Source organism: Carettochelys insculpta, chromosome 22 (genome assembly GCF_033958435.1).
Source record: "Carettochelys insculpta isolate YL-2023 chromosome 22, ASM3395843v1, whole genome shotgun sequence".
NCBI classification, from domain to species: Eukaryota; Metazoa; Chordata; order Testudines; family Carettochelyidae; genus Carettochelys; species Carettochelys insculpta.
The window spans coordinates 24753429-24769904 of NC_134158.1; the positions used below are offsets into that span (position 1 = coordinate 24753429).

The 16476-nt window shown below is 52.7% G+C and overlaps 1 protein-coding gene across 3 annotated transcripts in view; it reads right to left on the bottom strand.

Moving 5' to 3' along the window:
• The window catches only part of LOC142024724 (uncharacterized), a 46843-nt gene that overhangs the window by 18821 nt on the left and 11546 nt on the right, over positions 1 to 16476 (bottom strand). For all 3 annotated transcript variants that reach the window (XR_012648509.1, XR_012648510.1, XM_075016893.1), the window contains exons 2-3: positions 9898 to 9986; positions 9188 to 9314 (exon numbers count right to left, since the gene is read on the bottom strand). Coding sequence is in view for 1 of the 3 variants with exons in the window: in XM_075016893.1 (XP_074872994.1) it covers positions 9188 to 9314; positions 9898 to 9921 (151 nt within the window). In the remaining 2 variants the exon portion in view is untranslated. The remainder of the gene's footprint in view (positions 1 to 9187; positions 9315 to 9897; positions 9987 to 16476) is intronic.

The following is a 16476-nucleotide window of genomic DNA, read 5'->3' on the forward strand; positions in this document are numbered from 1 at the left end:
CAATTCACAGGGGGACTGTTGTTAACACCAGATATACACCAGATATATATTTATAGTTTTGTTTTTCTTCTGCCCTTCAAGGTGGTACTAATATCATCTGAGGGAAATCTACGAAGAAATGGAAAAATGGATGGTGACAAGTCTACTGACAAGTCAGCTGCTGTGACCTGCACAGTATGTGCCATGTTTGTCTTCCTGCCAGAAGTGCAGACTGGTCAACATCTTGGAAGAGAAGGTTATAGAACTTGAGGTGCAAATATCAACCCTCTGGTCCATCAGAGAAGGTGAAGACTTCCTCAACAGATGGCAGCATTTAGTCCTCCAAGCACAGCAAGCTGAGCAACCAGTGAGGGCAGTTCAGAACAAAGAAGAAAACTGGGAAGCATGTAACCTCCAGGAGAAGCCAATTCAGGTATCTTCAATTCCAGTGGAGGTGAGCAACTGCTTTCAGGCTCTCTGCATGGATGGCACGGTGGAGAATGCTATGTCAGAGACCCCTGAGGGAAGGAATCAGAAGACAACACAACTGAATGGAAGGCCTGGGATGAGTAGTCCTAGGAATGGCTGTTCTACAACCACCACCCCCAAGAGAAGAAGACAAGTGGTGGTGGTTGGGGACTCACTCCTAAGAAGGACAGAGTCATCCATCTGTCCTCCAGACCTAGAATCACGGGTAGTTTGCTGCTTATCAGGAGCTAGAATACAGGATGTAACAGAGAGACTGCCAAAAATCATCAAACCTGTGGATTATTACCCTTCCTAATTCTCCATGTAGGAACTAGTGACACAGCAAAGAACAACCTTGAGCCGATCACTGGGGCTTATGTAACTCTAGGGAGGAAGATCCAGGAATATGGAACACAAGTGGTGTTCTCGTCCATCCTACCGGTTGAAGGAAGGGGTTCAGGTAGAGACTGTCGAATTGTGGAAGTAAATGTGTGGTTGCACAGGTGCCGTCAAAGAGAGGATTTGGTTTCTTCGAGCATTGGATTCTGTTTCGGGAACAAGGATTGCTCGGAAGAGACGGGATCCACCTAACGAAGAGAGGAAAGAGCATCTTTGCAGGCAGGCTTGCAAACCTAGTGAGGAGGACTTTAAATTAGGTTCATCGGGGGATGGTCTCACAAACCCTGAGGTAAGTGGGTAGGGAAGTAGCAGCAGCCAAGGAGGACCACTCAGTTGAAAGGAGAAAGTAGGCCAATCAGCTAACTATCTAAGGTCAGGGCTTTTTTCTTCCTGCCCCCACTGCTATTTTTAAAATGCAGCTTTGAGCTGCCCACCTCCACCTGCTGCCCTGCTAGAATGCTGCCGCCAGCCCCAGCCTTGCTCAGGTGTGTAGTTGGGCTGGGGGCAGGAAAGGATGAGCTGGAGTTGGGGGTGGGGGGGAGCTGGACCAGGCCCGAGTCCTGTACAGTATGGGGCTGAGCACCGCGCCCCCCCCCCCCCCCGATCTCCCGTGGGACTGGAGCTCCTGCCCCAGAGTCACTGGGGCCAGAGGCCTGCAGAGCTGGGGCTGGAGCCTTGCACAGCATGAGGGTGGAGCCCTCCCCAGCCCACAAGCCCCTTCTGTGTCAACGGGCCAGGGTCGGAGCTCTGTATGGTGTGGGGCTAGGGCAGGGGTGTCCAGCCCATGGGCCAGAATCTGGCCTGTGGAGCCTTTTGATCCAGCCCGCACTGCTGGCAGCTCCACCATTTTTCCGGCATGGCTTGCATGGGACCTGGCTCCAGTGGTGCGGCTCACACGGGGCACTGCTCTGGCTCCTGCTGGCATGGCTCACGTGGGGTGCGGCTCCAGCCGGCACACCTCACATGGATCCCAGCTCAGGTCCTGGCTTGCACAAGGGCTGCTGCTCCTCAGGTGGCGGTGGCAGTGGCTCTGGTAAGCCACAGCATTCAGCCCCTGGTGAGGGTGCCTCGCTCTGCAGGAGGTAGAGGGCATTTATTTAGAGTGGGGGGCTGTGGCTACCTGGCTGTGGGGGAGGGGAGGGGGGATTGGGTTACAGCGGAGGGCTGGGACTGCCTGGCTATGAGGCATGGGAGGGGGATGGGTTGGAGTGGGGGGCTAGGGGTGCCTGGCTCTGGAGGAGGGTAGGGTGTTGGGTTAGAACAGGGGACTCGGGGTGACTGGCTCTGGGGGAGGGGGATTGGATTAGAGAAAGGGGGATTGTGGGGCCTGGGTCTAGGGAAGGGGGATTGGGTTACAGCTGGGGGTACCTGGTTTTGGGGGAGGGGGACTGGGTTAGAACAGGGGGAGATGGGGGGCTGGGTCTAGGGGAGGGGGACTGGGTTAGGGCGGGGGGGGCTTAGATCTGCGGGGGACAGGGAAGGACATTGTTCCTCATAAGCATTCTAAAAATCTGGGAACCCTACTTGGGCCCCATGCAGGGGCTGTTAAGTCGCTGGGAGGTGGCTCACGTCCTGCGCCGGGCTGTTAAGCCACCCAAGGGCGGTTTGGGCCCCACACTGGGGGCAGTTAAGATGCTTAGGGGCAGTTCTGGACCCCGTTTGGGGGGTTGGACCTCGGAGCAGGGGGGCAGATTGGAGCTTGAGTTCTGCCATCTTTTCTTCTAGAGAAAGCATGGTGGTAGGTGCTCACAAACCTAAGCAGCCTAGGAAACAAACAGGAGCGGCTAGAGACCCTGGCACAATCAAAGTATGAGGTGACTGGAATAACGGAGACTAGATGAGGTGACTCACTTAACTGGAGCATAGTCATGGATGGGTATAAACTGTTCAGGAAGGACATGCAGGGGAGAAGAGGAGGAGCAGTTGTGATATATGCGCAAGAGCAGTATGACTGCTCAGAGCTCCAGTATATGAAGGGAGAAAAGCCAATGGAGAGTCTTTGGTTTAAACTTAGAGGCAGAAGCAACAGAACTGATGTTGTGGTTGGTGTCTGCTATAGATCAGGTAGATGAGGATTCCCTCAGACAACTAAGAGAAGCTGCCAAATCACAGGCCCTGGTTCTCAAGGGAGACTTTAATCACCCAGACATTTGTTGGGAGACCCATACAGCAGCACACAGACAATCCAGGAAGTTTTTGGAGAATGCTGGGGATAACTTCCTGGTATAAGCGCTGAAGGAACCAACCAGGGGCTGTGCACAGCTTGACCTGCTGCTCACAAAACAGGAAGAGCTAGTAGGAGAAACAAGTGGGTGGCAACCTGGGCTGCAGCGACCATGACAAGGTAGATTTCAGTAGTCTGCTAAAAGGAAGAAAGGTGAGCAGTAAAATAAAAACCCGTGATTTCAGAAGAGCAGATTTTGACTCCCTGAGAGAAATGATGGGCAGGATCCCCTGGGAAACTAATACGAAGGGGAAAGGAGTTCAGCAGAACTGGAAGTATTTTAAAGAAGTCTAACCGAAGACACAGGAACAAACCATCCCCATGCGCAGTAAAAGAGCAAATATGGTAAGAAACCAGCCTGGCTTACCAGGGAAGTACTTCATGAGTTTAAATTCAAAAGGTATGCACACATGAAGTGGAAACTTGGACTGATGACAAAGGAGGAGCATATTTATATGGCTGGAGAATGCTGGGGAGTAATCAGGAAAGCGAAAGCACAACTGGAACTATAGCTAGCAAGGAATGTGAAAGGTAACAAGAAAGGTTTCTACAAGTATGTTAACAATAAGAGGGTTTTTAGGGAGGGTGTGGGGCCATTACTAAATGAGAGAGGTAACCTGGTGATGGATGATGTTGGAAAGGCTGAAGTACTCAATGCTTTTTTGCCTCAGTCTTCACAGACAAGGTCAGCTTCCCAACTACGGCACTAGGCAATGCAGAATGGGAAGGAGGTGGGCAGCCCTTGGTGGCAGAAGAACAGGTTAAGAGCTAGTAAGAAAAGCTAGATGCACGCAAATCCATGGGTCCAGATTTAATGAATCCAAGGGTACTGAGGAATTTGCAGATATCATTGCAGAGCCTTTGGCTATTATCTTTGAAAACTCGTGGAGATTTGGAGAGGTCCCGGATGATTGGAAAAAGGCAAATGTAGTGCCCATCTTTAAAAAAGGGGAAAAGGACAATCTAGGGAACTATAGATCGGTCAGCCTTACCTCAGTCCCCAGAAAAATCATGGAGGGGACTCTCAAGTAATCCATTCTAAAGCACTTTGAAGAGGGGAAAGTGATCAAGAGTAGTCAACATGGATTCAACAAGGGCAAGTCCCGCCTGACCAATCTGATTAGCTTCTACGATAAGCGTCTATGACTCTGGGGAAGTCAGTGGATGTGATATACCTTGACTTTAGTAAAGGTTTTGATACAGTCTTCCACAACATGGATTGGATATGTGGACTGTAAGATGGATAGAAAGCTGGCTAGCTGGTTGGGCCCAACAGACAGTGATCTATGGCTCAGTGTCTACTCAGTGGTCAGTTTCAAGTGGCATGCCCCAAAGATCTAGGGTTAATCCTGCTTTAAGCAGGGGGACTGGACTAGGTGACCTCTTGAGGTCCCTTCCAGCTGTAGGATTCTCTGACCAGACAGATCACAGATGCTACCCAATTTAAATGCACTCGCTGCTCACATACCTATTGCTGAATGGCCATTCCAGAATGAGTGCCTGTCAGCCACCCCAAACTGGTGAGTTAACCTCCAGGGCAGGGGATTTCTTTGAGGCATGGCCTGACTGTAGTCTGAGGCAGGGCTCCCCGTAAGTCGTGTGCCTGTGCAGCTGAACAGGAGAAAATCAAATGCTGACCAGATGACTCCCAGAGCCCACAGCTGTCTTGTTTCTATGGTGGTGCATATTCACACAAGCCCTGGAGCCCATAAACAATTTATGCTGCACGCGGATGGAAAAAAATTGGCAGGATCATTGGTCTGGATGCATGTGTTGTGGGGATAACCAGCACTACGGGACAGCATTTCCTGTAAGCTGAGCACTTAGGTGGCTTCTCCAGAGAGATTCCAACGCTGCCCAGCTGATTAGCAGAGCCTCCACAGCCAGGTTTTGTTTCTACTGTTGCTTCACATACACATATGCCTCAGTACGCATACACGTTCCACACATGGATGGAAAAGAGAGATTGTCTGTGGCCCCTTTTGGTCATTTATCTTGAGATCCGCCCATAGGTATCATAATTCACATGGCTGGCGTGGACGTGGGACTAAACAGCCTCCTATACCCAAATTCTGACGAGGTCCAGCACCTCAGTATGGCTCCAAGTAGAAGATCTCCTGGTGCATGGAGCAGAAATGGTCAGCTGGAAAGATGTGCTAGGACTACTCCATGCACCACTTAACAGACAGGAAGGGGACTTTCAAACTTCCAGAGCAATGCAAAGGGCTGGTCACCGAAGTCCAAACGGATGAGTAGAGAGGACAGAACAAGCACTGTGGGACAGGTGCTGGAGGCCTGTCGCAGTGCTGCTGTGTTCATGCTGGTACCCCAGGTGCGCCATTTCTCAACAAGGTGGTTTACCTAGGGCAGTGTTTCTCAACATTCTGTTATACAGTACCCCTTTTTTAAACAAAAATGTAAGTACCCCCAGTACCCACAATTTTCAGACATATATATAGATATTGATATATATCACATAACTTATAAATTTATTGTTATAGATCTATATATAGAGAGAGACACAAAAATAAATATATAATACATAGCTCAATGCCCTTCCCTGCCCCCAGAGTGAGGTACCCCCAGCCCCCACTCTAACCAATCCCCCTCCCCACCTCCACAGCCAGGCACCCTTAGACTCCCTTCCCCCACCAACCCAATGCCTGAAACTTGGCCCCAGAAAGCGTCTTGTCAAACACCCCCACTCCCATGCACCTTTTCTCTAGCTAATTTTATCCTTCCATGCCTCGTGGAACACCCACTCCATGTCTTCTCTCCTCCCCTCCCTTTACCCAAGGTCCTTTTCACTACCAGTTCCCCCAGATTTCCTGCTCCCCACCCTGTCCACTCATCATCCCAATGTCTCCATCATTGCTTTGTCATAAGCCCCAACAGTTCATGCCAAAAATGTGTCCAATTGCTCCCTCCCATTGCTAGCACCCCTACTTCCTGGAGCACCTGCTACTAGAGACAGCCCTTCTCAGCATCCTAACACCCCACTGCAGCAGTTCCTGGCATCCCACACCCAGTGCTTACAGCCCTCCAGGCTCACAGCAGCTCTTTGCCCCAAACTTACTCTCAAAGCTCTCAAACACACTGACCCCCATGGCCTAACACTTTGTTCATAGAATCCTAGGGCTGGAAGGGACCTCAGGAGGCCATCTCGTCCAGCTCCCTCCCTAAAGCAGGATCAACCCCAACTAAATCATCCCAGCCAGCGCTATGTCAAGCCGGAACTTAAAAACCTATAGGGATGGAGAAGACACCACCATTCTTGGTAACACATTCCAGTGCTTTACCACCATCCTGGTGACATAGTTTTTCCTAATTTCCAACCTACACCACTCCCTCTAACTCCAGACCTTTGCTTCTTTTTCTGTCATCTATCACTGTTGAGAAAAGTCTGTCTCCATCCTCTTTAGACCCCTGCCTTCATAAAGCTGAAGGCGGTCAAATCACTGCTCAGTCTTCTCATCTGCAAAATTACAGAGCCCAAATCTCTTAGCCTTTCTTCATAGGTCACATGCTCCAGCCCCTTAATCACTCTTGCTGCCCTCAGCTGAACCCGCTTGAACACACTGACATCCTGGGGGCCCCAAAACTGGATGCAATACTGCAGACGTGGCCTCATCAGGGCCGAATGGAGGGGAATAATAGCATCTCTTTTCTGGATTTGGTGGAAATGCTCCTTCTAATGCACCCCAATATGCTGTTAGCCTTCTTGGTTACAAGAACATACTGTTGACTCACATCCAGCCTCCTATCCACTGTAATCCCCAGGTCCTTTTCTGATGCACTGCCACTTAGCCAGTTGGTCCCCAGCCTGTAACAATGCCTGGGATTCTTCTTTCCCAAGTGCAGAATTCTGCACTTCTCCTTGTTGAACCTCATCAGATTTCTTCTGCCGCAGTCCTCCGTCTAGGTCACTGTGGACCCTATCCCTACCCTCCAATGTATCTAACTGATCCCTTACTTTAGTGTCATCTGCATATTTGCTGAGGGTGCAATCCATCCCCTCATCCAGGTCATTCATAAAGATGTTGAACAGTACTGGCCCTAGAACTGATCCTTAGGACAACTCCACTCGAAACTGACCTTCAACCAGACACTGAGCCATTGACCACTAGCCACTGGGCCCATCTGTCAAGCCAGTTTTCTATCCATCTTACAGTCCATGGATCCAATCCATACTTCCTTAATGTACGGGTAAGAATGTTATGGGAGACTATCAAAAGCTTTGCTGAAGTCAAGGAATATCATATTTTATTTGTGGCAGGGGTGGGGAACCTACAACCATGGGCCTGGATCCAGACTATGAGGCTAATGGCTTGAATCCCCCTTGCAGTGGGGAGCCCATGCTGGTGCTCCAGCCCTGCACCCCTGTGTGTGGCTGGAGCACGAGTGCTGGCTCCCTGTTCCAGTGTGGGTGGAGCCCCAAGCCTCATGGACTGCATCCGGGCAAGTGCAGGGATGGCAGCCCAGAGAAGTGCTTGCCTGTAGGTTTTCCCCTTTCCTAGCCCAACTTAGTCCCATGGGAGCTGCCTGGGTGTCTTTCACTTGGCCCCCAGCTGCTGCCATGAGAGAAGCAGGGGGAAGCCCCCTCTCCCCCAGGGGAGCCTTATAGCCAAAACCCCTCATTCCCAGTGTGAGCCCTCAACCCCCTGACACCTCAGCCTTATGTGCCAGCCCTAAGCCACCTCCCACACTGCAATCCTCTCATCCACAGCCCTCACTCAACTCACACTGCTGCCCTCTGTCTCAGCCCTGAGCCCATTTCCACAACAAGTAGAGCAGCACGGAGCTGCACCTTTCCCTACCTCAGAGAACTGGAAGGGCCCTTCGGAGGTCATCTAGTTCAGTTCCCTGAACTCAAGCAGGACCTAGCACCATCCCCGACAGAGTTAAAAAAAAAAAGGCCCAGATCCCTAACTGGCCCCCTCAATGACTGAACTCACAACCCTTGGTCTAGCAGGACAATGCTCAAATCACTGAGCTATCCTTTCCCCCACACCCCAAACCCTCATCTCCTGCCCCACTCCAGAGCCTGCACCCCCATAGCAGACCCCTCAGGCCCCCCTGCACCGTAGCCCTGAGCCCCTTCCCCTACTCCAAACACCTCAGCTCCCTCCCACCCCCACCACAGAAGGAATTCGTTAGGTGTGCCAGTCAGGAGGTAGTGTCGCACGTCATCTCCACACTGGTGCATGTAACAAAATTCATTCTGCACATGGAGATAAACAATGATGCTAAGTATTGTAGGTGCACGAGGCTGTATTCCTGCCACTGGGGTTGTGAGGACTGTGACATTCATGCTAGTGGTTGCCAGGGTGCAGCGAGGGGTAAGTAAAGGCACCAACACAGCACTAGGTGCATAGGGAAAGAGGCAGTAATATTAGGAAAATCTGCACTGGATTGTGTAGTAGGCTCCATGGTTGAGTGCAGACCAAGCGAAAGTAGCTTCTGCCCCTACACCAGATGAAATCCAAAGCATAGCCTTGGCAGAGAGAAGATAGGACATTGGAACTGGAAGGTATTTAAAGAGGTCATCAAGTCCAGTGCCCTGCATTCATGGCAGGACCAGGCACCATGCAGATCATCCCTGTTATATATTTATCCAACATGTTCTTAAATATCTCCAATATCTGAGATTCCACAACCTCTCTAGGCAATTTATTCCAGTACTTAACCACCTGATGGGAATTTTTCCTAATGTCTAACAAACTCCCTTATTGTAGTTTAAGCCAATTTCTCCTTATTGTATCATCAGAGGTCAAGGAAAATAACTTTTAAAGGACCATTTTCCAGTTCTATATTCTATGATTCTCCCTCCTCCTTGGAATACCCTTCTATGTACTGGAAAGTTGCTCTCATGTCCTCTGTCTCCTCCTTCCTAAACTAAACCAACAAAGTTCTTCCAGTCCGGCCTCATAGCTCATGTTATCTAGACCTTCAATCACGCTAGACTTCTGGTTTTTTCACAAGGAGCGTAGAGTGTTTGTGTGTGTATCACCGCTGTGCTGCGATGGTGCTGACTGGGGCAGAGGTTGCCTTGTGGGACATTGTGAACCTGAACTCTGCCTTTCCCCTCCTATGAACCGCGGGGACAGGGCTCCTTACCTAGCGAGGCCACGTTCTCATAGTTCTCCTGCATGACAGCTCTGTAGAGGGCTCTCTGAGCAGGGTCCAGCAGAGCCCACTCAGCCCTGGTGAAATACATGGCCACCTCCTCGAAGGTCACCGGCACCTACAAGAGCAAGAGCCCCTGACTCAGCAGCTGGCATCCTATTCCCAGATGCACAATTCCCAGGGGAGCAGGGCCAGTCAAATGGAAGCTCTGGGAGGCAGACAGCATTGAGCCCCCGCATCCAATCAGCCATTACTTGCCAACTAGCCACAGGCTGATACAGGTGATGGAGCCTCATCAGGGACTGGGGACAACCCCCTGTCCAGTGCGAGCCGCCGGCAGGAGAGGACCAGGCACCTCGCTATCAGTACCAGGAGAGGAGGCAGGGGAGGACCAGGTGCCCCTTTGTACCTCACCACAGCCTCTGGAGGGTAAGTTCAGACCTCAGTGCTGGAGGCTGGTCCCTTTTCCCAGCCTTGTCATGGGGGTTGTTTTCTACTGGACGACTCAGGGAATTCCTACCCCCAGAACGCAGGGGTCTGCTGCTGGGACTCAGGCCTCACAACAAATGAGTCACAATAAATGTGTCACACTCTGTCCCCCTTCCGATTCCCCACTGTGACCCCTCCCAACTCTAGACGTCCCCCCCCACAAGTGCCCACCCCCAACGGGAGCCCACCCATTGCTCCTGGAGAGCACCTACCTCCGTGGGCTCCGCTGCCGCCATTTCCTGTCGCTGCTCCCCAGAAGGACTGAATGGTGGGGTGCAAAACACGAGTGTTATGCTGCAGCCTGTCAGGGCACAAGGGACATGTCAGAAGAGCAAATCATCATGTAACCCGCACACCTATGTGCGGTTAACTGTTCCCTGCTGTGGTACCTCGACCATGTCACAGAGAAACAATAAGCATCCTCTACAGCCAGCTGGCCTTTAGCTCAAGCTGTAGAGGTGCCTGCACTAAGCTCCAGAGGTCCCAGGTTTGAGTCTGTCCGTGGCCAGTTACAGTTGCACAGCACAAGACCTCTTGCAGTCCTTCTCTGAATGCTTACTGGCCCAACCAGGGCCAGACTGTTCCCACCAAGCCACAGAACCTGGCTCACAGGAGGGAGAACCCTCAGACAAGCTCTGCCTGCCACACCCCCCGCCCTGATGCTGCTTAGAAAAGCATCTTCAGGTTCCTGTTTGTCAGCTGTAAACCTGGGGGAGGGGCGTCACACACTCTGCCCGCCCCCAACACAATCCCACTGGCTGGTTTAAGACCCATGGGAGCAGTGCACACAACACCCTTTACCCCTCAGAGGCATTGCTGTGCACAGCCCATGCAAGGCCCCAGGTGGGAGAAAGCAGCTGGGCGTCGCCCAGAGGAGTCTCTTGACCACAGCCTGCTGCATAGACCCCAGTCCCTCCCCGAACCTCTGCCCCGACTGCCCACCTCCAACACATAAAGAGAAGTTACTCACCGTAGTAACGATGGTTCTTCGAAATGTGCCCCCGTGGGTGCTCCACGATAGGTGTCGGGCTCGCCCGGCGCCGCAGATTGGATATTTCCAGCAGTTTCTGCCGGACCGCGCATGCGCCGGTGCGCGCCGCTCCCTTGCGCGCTCCCGGCCACGTGCGCGATCCGGGCCCCGCCAGTTCCTTGACCAACCACCTCGGATGCTTCTGAAAAACACTAAACAGAGATCCGAAGCGGGGAGGATGGGCGAGTGGTGGAGCACCCATGGGGACACATCTTGAAGAACCATCGTTACTACGGTGAGTAACTTCTCTTTCTTCCTCGAGTGTCCCCGTGGGTGCTCCACGATACATGACTACCCAGCAGTAACCCAAGAGAGGAGGTGGGTAATCGGGTTATGTGCAGCTTGCCCCCGAAAAGACCGCTGTCGAGAGACGGGTATCCTCTTGGAATACCCTGTGTAGGGCATAATGCTTGGTGAAGGTGTCATAGGATGACCATGTCGCCGCTCTGCAGATGTCTTTTAGCGCAATGCCCTTGAAAAAGGCTGTTGATGCCGCCACCGCCCTGGTGGAGTGAGCCCTGGGCGGGGCCAGTAAAGGAGTCTTTCTAAGTTCGTAGCACATTTTTGTACAGGATACGATGTGCTTCGAGATTCTCTGCGAAGAGAGACCTTCTCCTTTTGATCTGGGAGCGAGAGAGACTAGGAGTCTATCTGTTTTCCGGAAGGACTTAGTCCTGTCTATATAGAAAGCCAGCGCCCTCCTCACGTCCAGGAGGTGTAGGCGCGCCTCTTTGTTGGAGTTATGAGGCTTTGGATAAAACGAGGATAAGACCATAGGTTGGTTAATATGAAACTCTAAAGAAACTTTGGGAACAAAGGCTGGATGCAGCCGTAATGTTACCGCCTCCTTCGAAAATACTGTGCAGGGTGGCGTTGCCATAACTGCCGCGAGCTCGCTCACCCTGCGAGCTGAAGCAATTGCAAGAAGGAAGGTCGTCTTTATCGTAAGGAGATGGAGGGAAACCGTGGCTAAGGGTTCAAACGGTGGTCCCGTTAGCGCATTAAGCACCAGGTCCAAGCTCCACGAAGGTAGAAGCGGTTTCCGAGTGGGGTACAGGTTTACCATCCCCTTCAGGAACCTGGTAACCATGGGATGCGCGAACACCGTGGGCCCTTCCTCTTCGTGTTGGAAAGCCGATATAGCGGCAAGGTGGACCTTTAACGAGGATAGGGAGAGTCCGCCTCTCTTGAGGTCCAGTAAGTATTCTAATATTACAGGTATAGGCACAGCAAGGGGAGCTAATTGCTTGGTAGAGCACCATGCAGTGAATTGAGTCCATTTCTGCTTGTAGGTCTTCCTGGTGGAAGTCCTCCTGCTACTTTCTAAGACTTGTTGCACTCCCTCCATACATATGCTCTCTAGGGAGCTGAGCCATGGATTAACCATGCTTGCAGTCGCAGGCCTCGGGGGTGTGGGTGCACTATAGACCCCTGGGCTTGCATGAGCAGGTCCGGCGCCACCGGAAGGGGCATCGGTGGGCGGTCCAACATGCGCAGGAGTAAGGGGAACCATTGCTGTCGATCCCAAGTTGGGACTACTAGGATCATGCGGGCTCTCTCTCTCCTGGCTTTCTGCAAGACCTTGTGGATGAGCACTGTGGGAGGAAATGTGTAGAGCAGGGGGACCTTCCACGAGATCGCAAATGCGTCCCCCAGGGACCCCCGTCCCAGTCCTGCCCTGGAGCAGTATTGTGGGCACTTCTTGTTGCGATGAGTGGCAAACAGGTCTATCTGGGGAAACCCCCATGCATGAAAAATTGGTCGTAGCAGATCGGAACGGATCTGCCACTCGTGTGAGTGCGAAGTGCCTGCTCAACTGGTCTGCCTGCACGTTGTGAGCGCCTGGTAAATACGAGGCTTTCAAAGTTATATTGTTGGCGATGCACCAGTTCCACAGCCGGACTGCTTCCGCACATTAGGCACAGGACCGAGCTCCTCCTTGTCGATTTATATAAAACATGGTGGAGGTATTGTCTGTATTGATCCCGACTACTTTGCCTTGTATATGGTCTTGAAAGTGTTTGCAGGCGTTGAACACTGCTCTGAGCTCCAGTATATTTATGTGCAGTGACTGTTCCGTAGGGGACCACAGTCCCTGCGTCACCTTTTCGCCCATGTGTGCTCCCCACCCTATGTGGGAGGCGTCGGTGGTGAGAAAGATAGATATTTCTGGTTGATGAAAGGGCACCCTTGTTAGCATGTTCTTGGGGTTCACCCACCATTGCAGGGATCTGCGCACCTCTGTCGTGGGCGACACCACCCTGCGGACGGTGTGTGCTGCCGGTTTGTAGACGCTTGCCAGCCAGTGCTGCATGCTGCGCATGTGCAATCTGGAGTTCTGTACTACGAACGTTGCTGCTGCCATATGGCCTAGCAGCTGTAAGCACGTTAGAACCGGCACCGTGGGGCTGAAGGTGATGACTTGCACGAGGGAACCGATGGCGCGAAAGCGGGCATCTGGTAGATAAACCCTTGCTGTGATGGAGTTTATGCGTGCCCCTATGAACTCTATGTCCTGTGTGGGGTCGATCTTTGACTTTGCCAGGTTGATGACCAGGCCCAGCGAAGAGAACGTGCCTGCTGTAACGCGTATCATGCATAGTACCTCTTCCTTCGAGGCCCCTTTCAGTAGGCAGTCGTCCAGATATGGGAATATAAACACCCCCTGTCTGTGCAGGTAGGCTGATACCACTGCCAGGGTCTTGGTAAATACTCTGGGGGCCGAGGAGAGGCCGAACGGCAGAACCTTGTATTGGAAATGTTCTTTGCCGACCATAAACCGGAGAAAATGTCTGTGAGCCGGGTGGATTGTTATATGGAAATACGCGTCTTGTAAGTCGAGGGCTGCGAACCAATCTCCATCGTCCAGTGCCGTAAGTATAGAGGCAACTGTGATCATCCGAAAGCGTTGCTTGCGCAAGTACCGATTGAGGCCTCGAAGATCTAGGATGGGCCTCCAGCCTCCTCTATTTTTCTCTGTAAGGAAGTATCTTCAATAGAACCCTTTCCCTTGGAGTTGCTCCGGCACTCTTTCCACTGCCCCTATAAGCATAACATGGTCCACCTCCTGCTTGAGTCTCGCTTCGTGGGAGGCGTCCTTTAGATGGGGCCTGGGTGGAGGTCGTGGCGGTGGGAGCAACTGGAAGGGGATCGCGTATCCCGTGGCTATGATCTCCAGTACCCATTTGTCTGTGGTGATCTTTTGCCACTGGGCGTAGAATGGTGGGAGGTGATGATGGAACATTAGCTTTGGATGACATTGCATGATGGTAGTGATAGTGCAGACCTCGATCTGTCCATCAAACTTGTTGCCTTTGGCCCTGCCCCGAGGACGCACGGCTCTGTTGGGAACGTCGCCTGGGAGTTCTGTACTGTTGGTGCTGTTGATGCTGCCCTTGCTCGTAGCCCCTTTGGTAGTGAGCACGCTGGGGTTGATATGGGTATCGTCTTTGCTGAGGGTAATACTTTTTCTTCCTGTATGGAGGGGTATAAATCCCCAAGGTTCTGAGAGTAGCCCTTGAGTCCTTACTGGAATGAAGGACCGAATCAGTTGATTCAGCAAACTTCTGTGTGTCAAAGGGGAGATCAACGATCTTCGCCTGCAGATCCCTCGGGATACCCGATGCCTGAAGCCAGGATTCCCTGTGCATGACCACTGCCATAGCCGTTGAGCGTGCCGCCGTATCTGCTACGTCCAGGGCGATCTGAACTCCTGTCCTCGAGGCTGCGTAGCCTTCCTGCACGATGGCCTTCAGCACCGGCTTCTTATCCTCTGGAAGCGAGTCCATGAGGGAAGTCAGCCTGGAGTAATTGTCAAAGTTATGGTTTGCTAGGTGTGCTGCATAATTTGCCATTCTCAACAGCAGGGTAGAGGAGGAGTAGACCTTTCTGCCGAATAACTCTAGCCTCTTGGCATCTTTGTCCGTTCCCCCTGTCTTGTACTGAGAAGTTTTCGACCTCTGTTGAGACAATTCACCACCAGAGAATTTGGTTGTGGGTGACTGAACAGGAACTCCATGCCCTTCGCCGGAACGAAGTATTTCTTATCCACTCTCTTGTTTATAGGCAGAGCGGATGCAGGGGTCTGCCATATCGTGGTAGCGGACACCATAATTGCTTCGTCGAGCGGAATAGCTATTTTGGAAGAGGCCGGAGGTCTCAGGTTTTTGAGGAGCTTATGGTGCTTCTCCTGCACCTCTGCTGTTTGGATGCCTTGCGTAAAGGCCACCCTTTTAAACAGCTCTTGGAACTGTTTGAGATCGTCCGGGGGGTGGACGTTCCCTGGGGCCGTAGCCTCGTTGGGGGAGGATAGAGAGGAACCACTAGGGTAAGCCTCTCTGGATCCCTCTGGGTCCTGTTGACGGTGACACATCTTCTCGCTGGAGGCTTGCGAGGGGAAATCTCGGGGTTCCAGAATTAACTCCCCCTGAGATATTTGTGTTTCCGTCCCCGTCCGCGATTGCCCTCGGGGATAGTGAACCGTCTGAGGGGACCTGTCCCTGGGGGTATGCTTATGGTGTCTATGCCCCGCATGATAGGGGCGACCATGGCAACATGGGCACAGTTCCTGGGATGGAGACCTGGACCACTCTCGAGGTGCATACCCCCTGCGTCTGGGGGAGCGAGATCGTCTGGGTGATTGAGACAATGGTGAGACTGATTTGTGATAGTACTCCAGAGGGTCAAATCCCAGAAAAGGCGAGGGTGGCCCGAGCCATGGTGACGCTGGCTGGAGGAACGGGGAGGCTCAGGGTAGACTGGGGGAGACCGCTGCCTCCTTGTTGGAATTCGCAGCATAAGGGGAGGGCTTAGAGAGAGCAGCCCTGCAGCCCTGTCTGGAGAAGGGCTGCGGTGCCGGGTTTTCTCTGCTGCCTTTCCCCTCCCCTGTGGGGCTGACTCCGCCCTTTTCCGCGCCGGGGATCTCGGCCCCGCTGTTGGCGCCACGCTCGGCTCGCTTCGCTGCAGTGCCGCGCAGGTGGTCTCCCCCGGCGCCTGCAGGCCGTGTGCCTGCGAGCTCTGCACCGTCGGCGCCCCGGGGGTCTGTGTCGCTAGCTGCGGTGCCACCGGTTCCGGCGCTTGCCTGGCCACTGCTCTGACCGCGGTGCGGGCCGGCTGTTTGATTATCAGAGGCTCAGCCTCTGCCACGTGCGCTTCCGCCGCTCGTCTGTGATTGAGGCTGGGGCTATGTGCTGCACCCATCCCGCTCGCTGTGGCTGCCGGCAGGGATTGGGTTGGTGAGAGCTTCCTCCGTTTTTGCACTGATGGGGTGAGGGAAGCCGCCTTCCTTTTATGGGCCCCCGCGGGTCCCTCTTGTTGGGGCCGCTCCGGCACGTCTGGCTGGAGGGCCTTGTCAAAGAGCAGCATTTTTAGCCGCATTTCTCTGTCCTTCCTTGCTCTAGCCGTGAGCTTTGCGCAGAAGGAGCATTTTTGGGTGACGTGAGATTCCCCCAGGCACCTAACACACTGACTGTGCCCATCGGAGGCCGGTATAGCTTCGCGGCATGACTCACACTTCTTGAATCCTGAAGAGGACATTGCGGTGAGTCTTTGAGTTGTTAATAGGGTACTTAGCACCTTTTCTGTGCTTGTTCCCCTCTCGGACCCAGCCTGCTGCGGCAGGAGGCCTAATGGCCTTACGTTCCTGGGCCTCCACTGCTCCTCTTGTTACTAAGGCTTTTATATACTTTTTTTTTTTTTTTTTTTTTTTTGCAATAAGAAAAATAACAAGCTAACTTAAAGACTGAAAGACTGAAAAGAAACT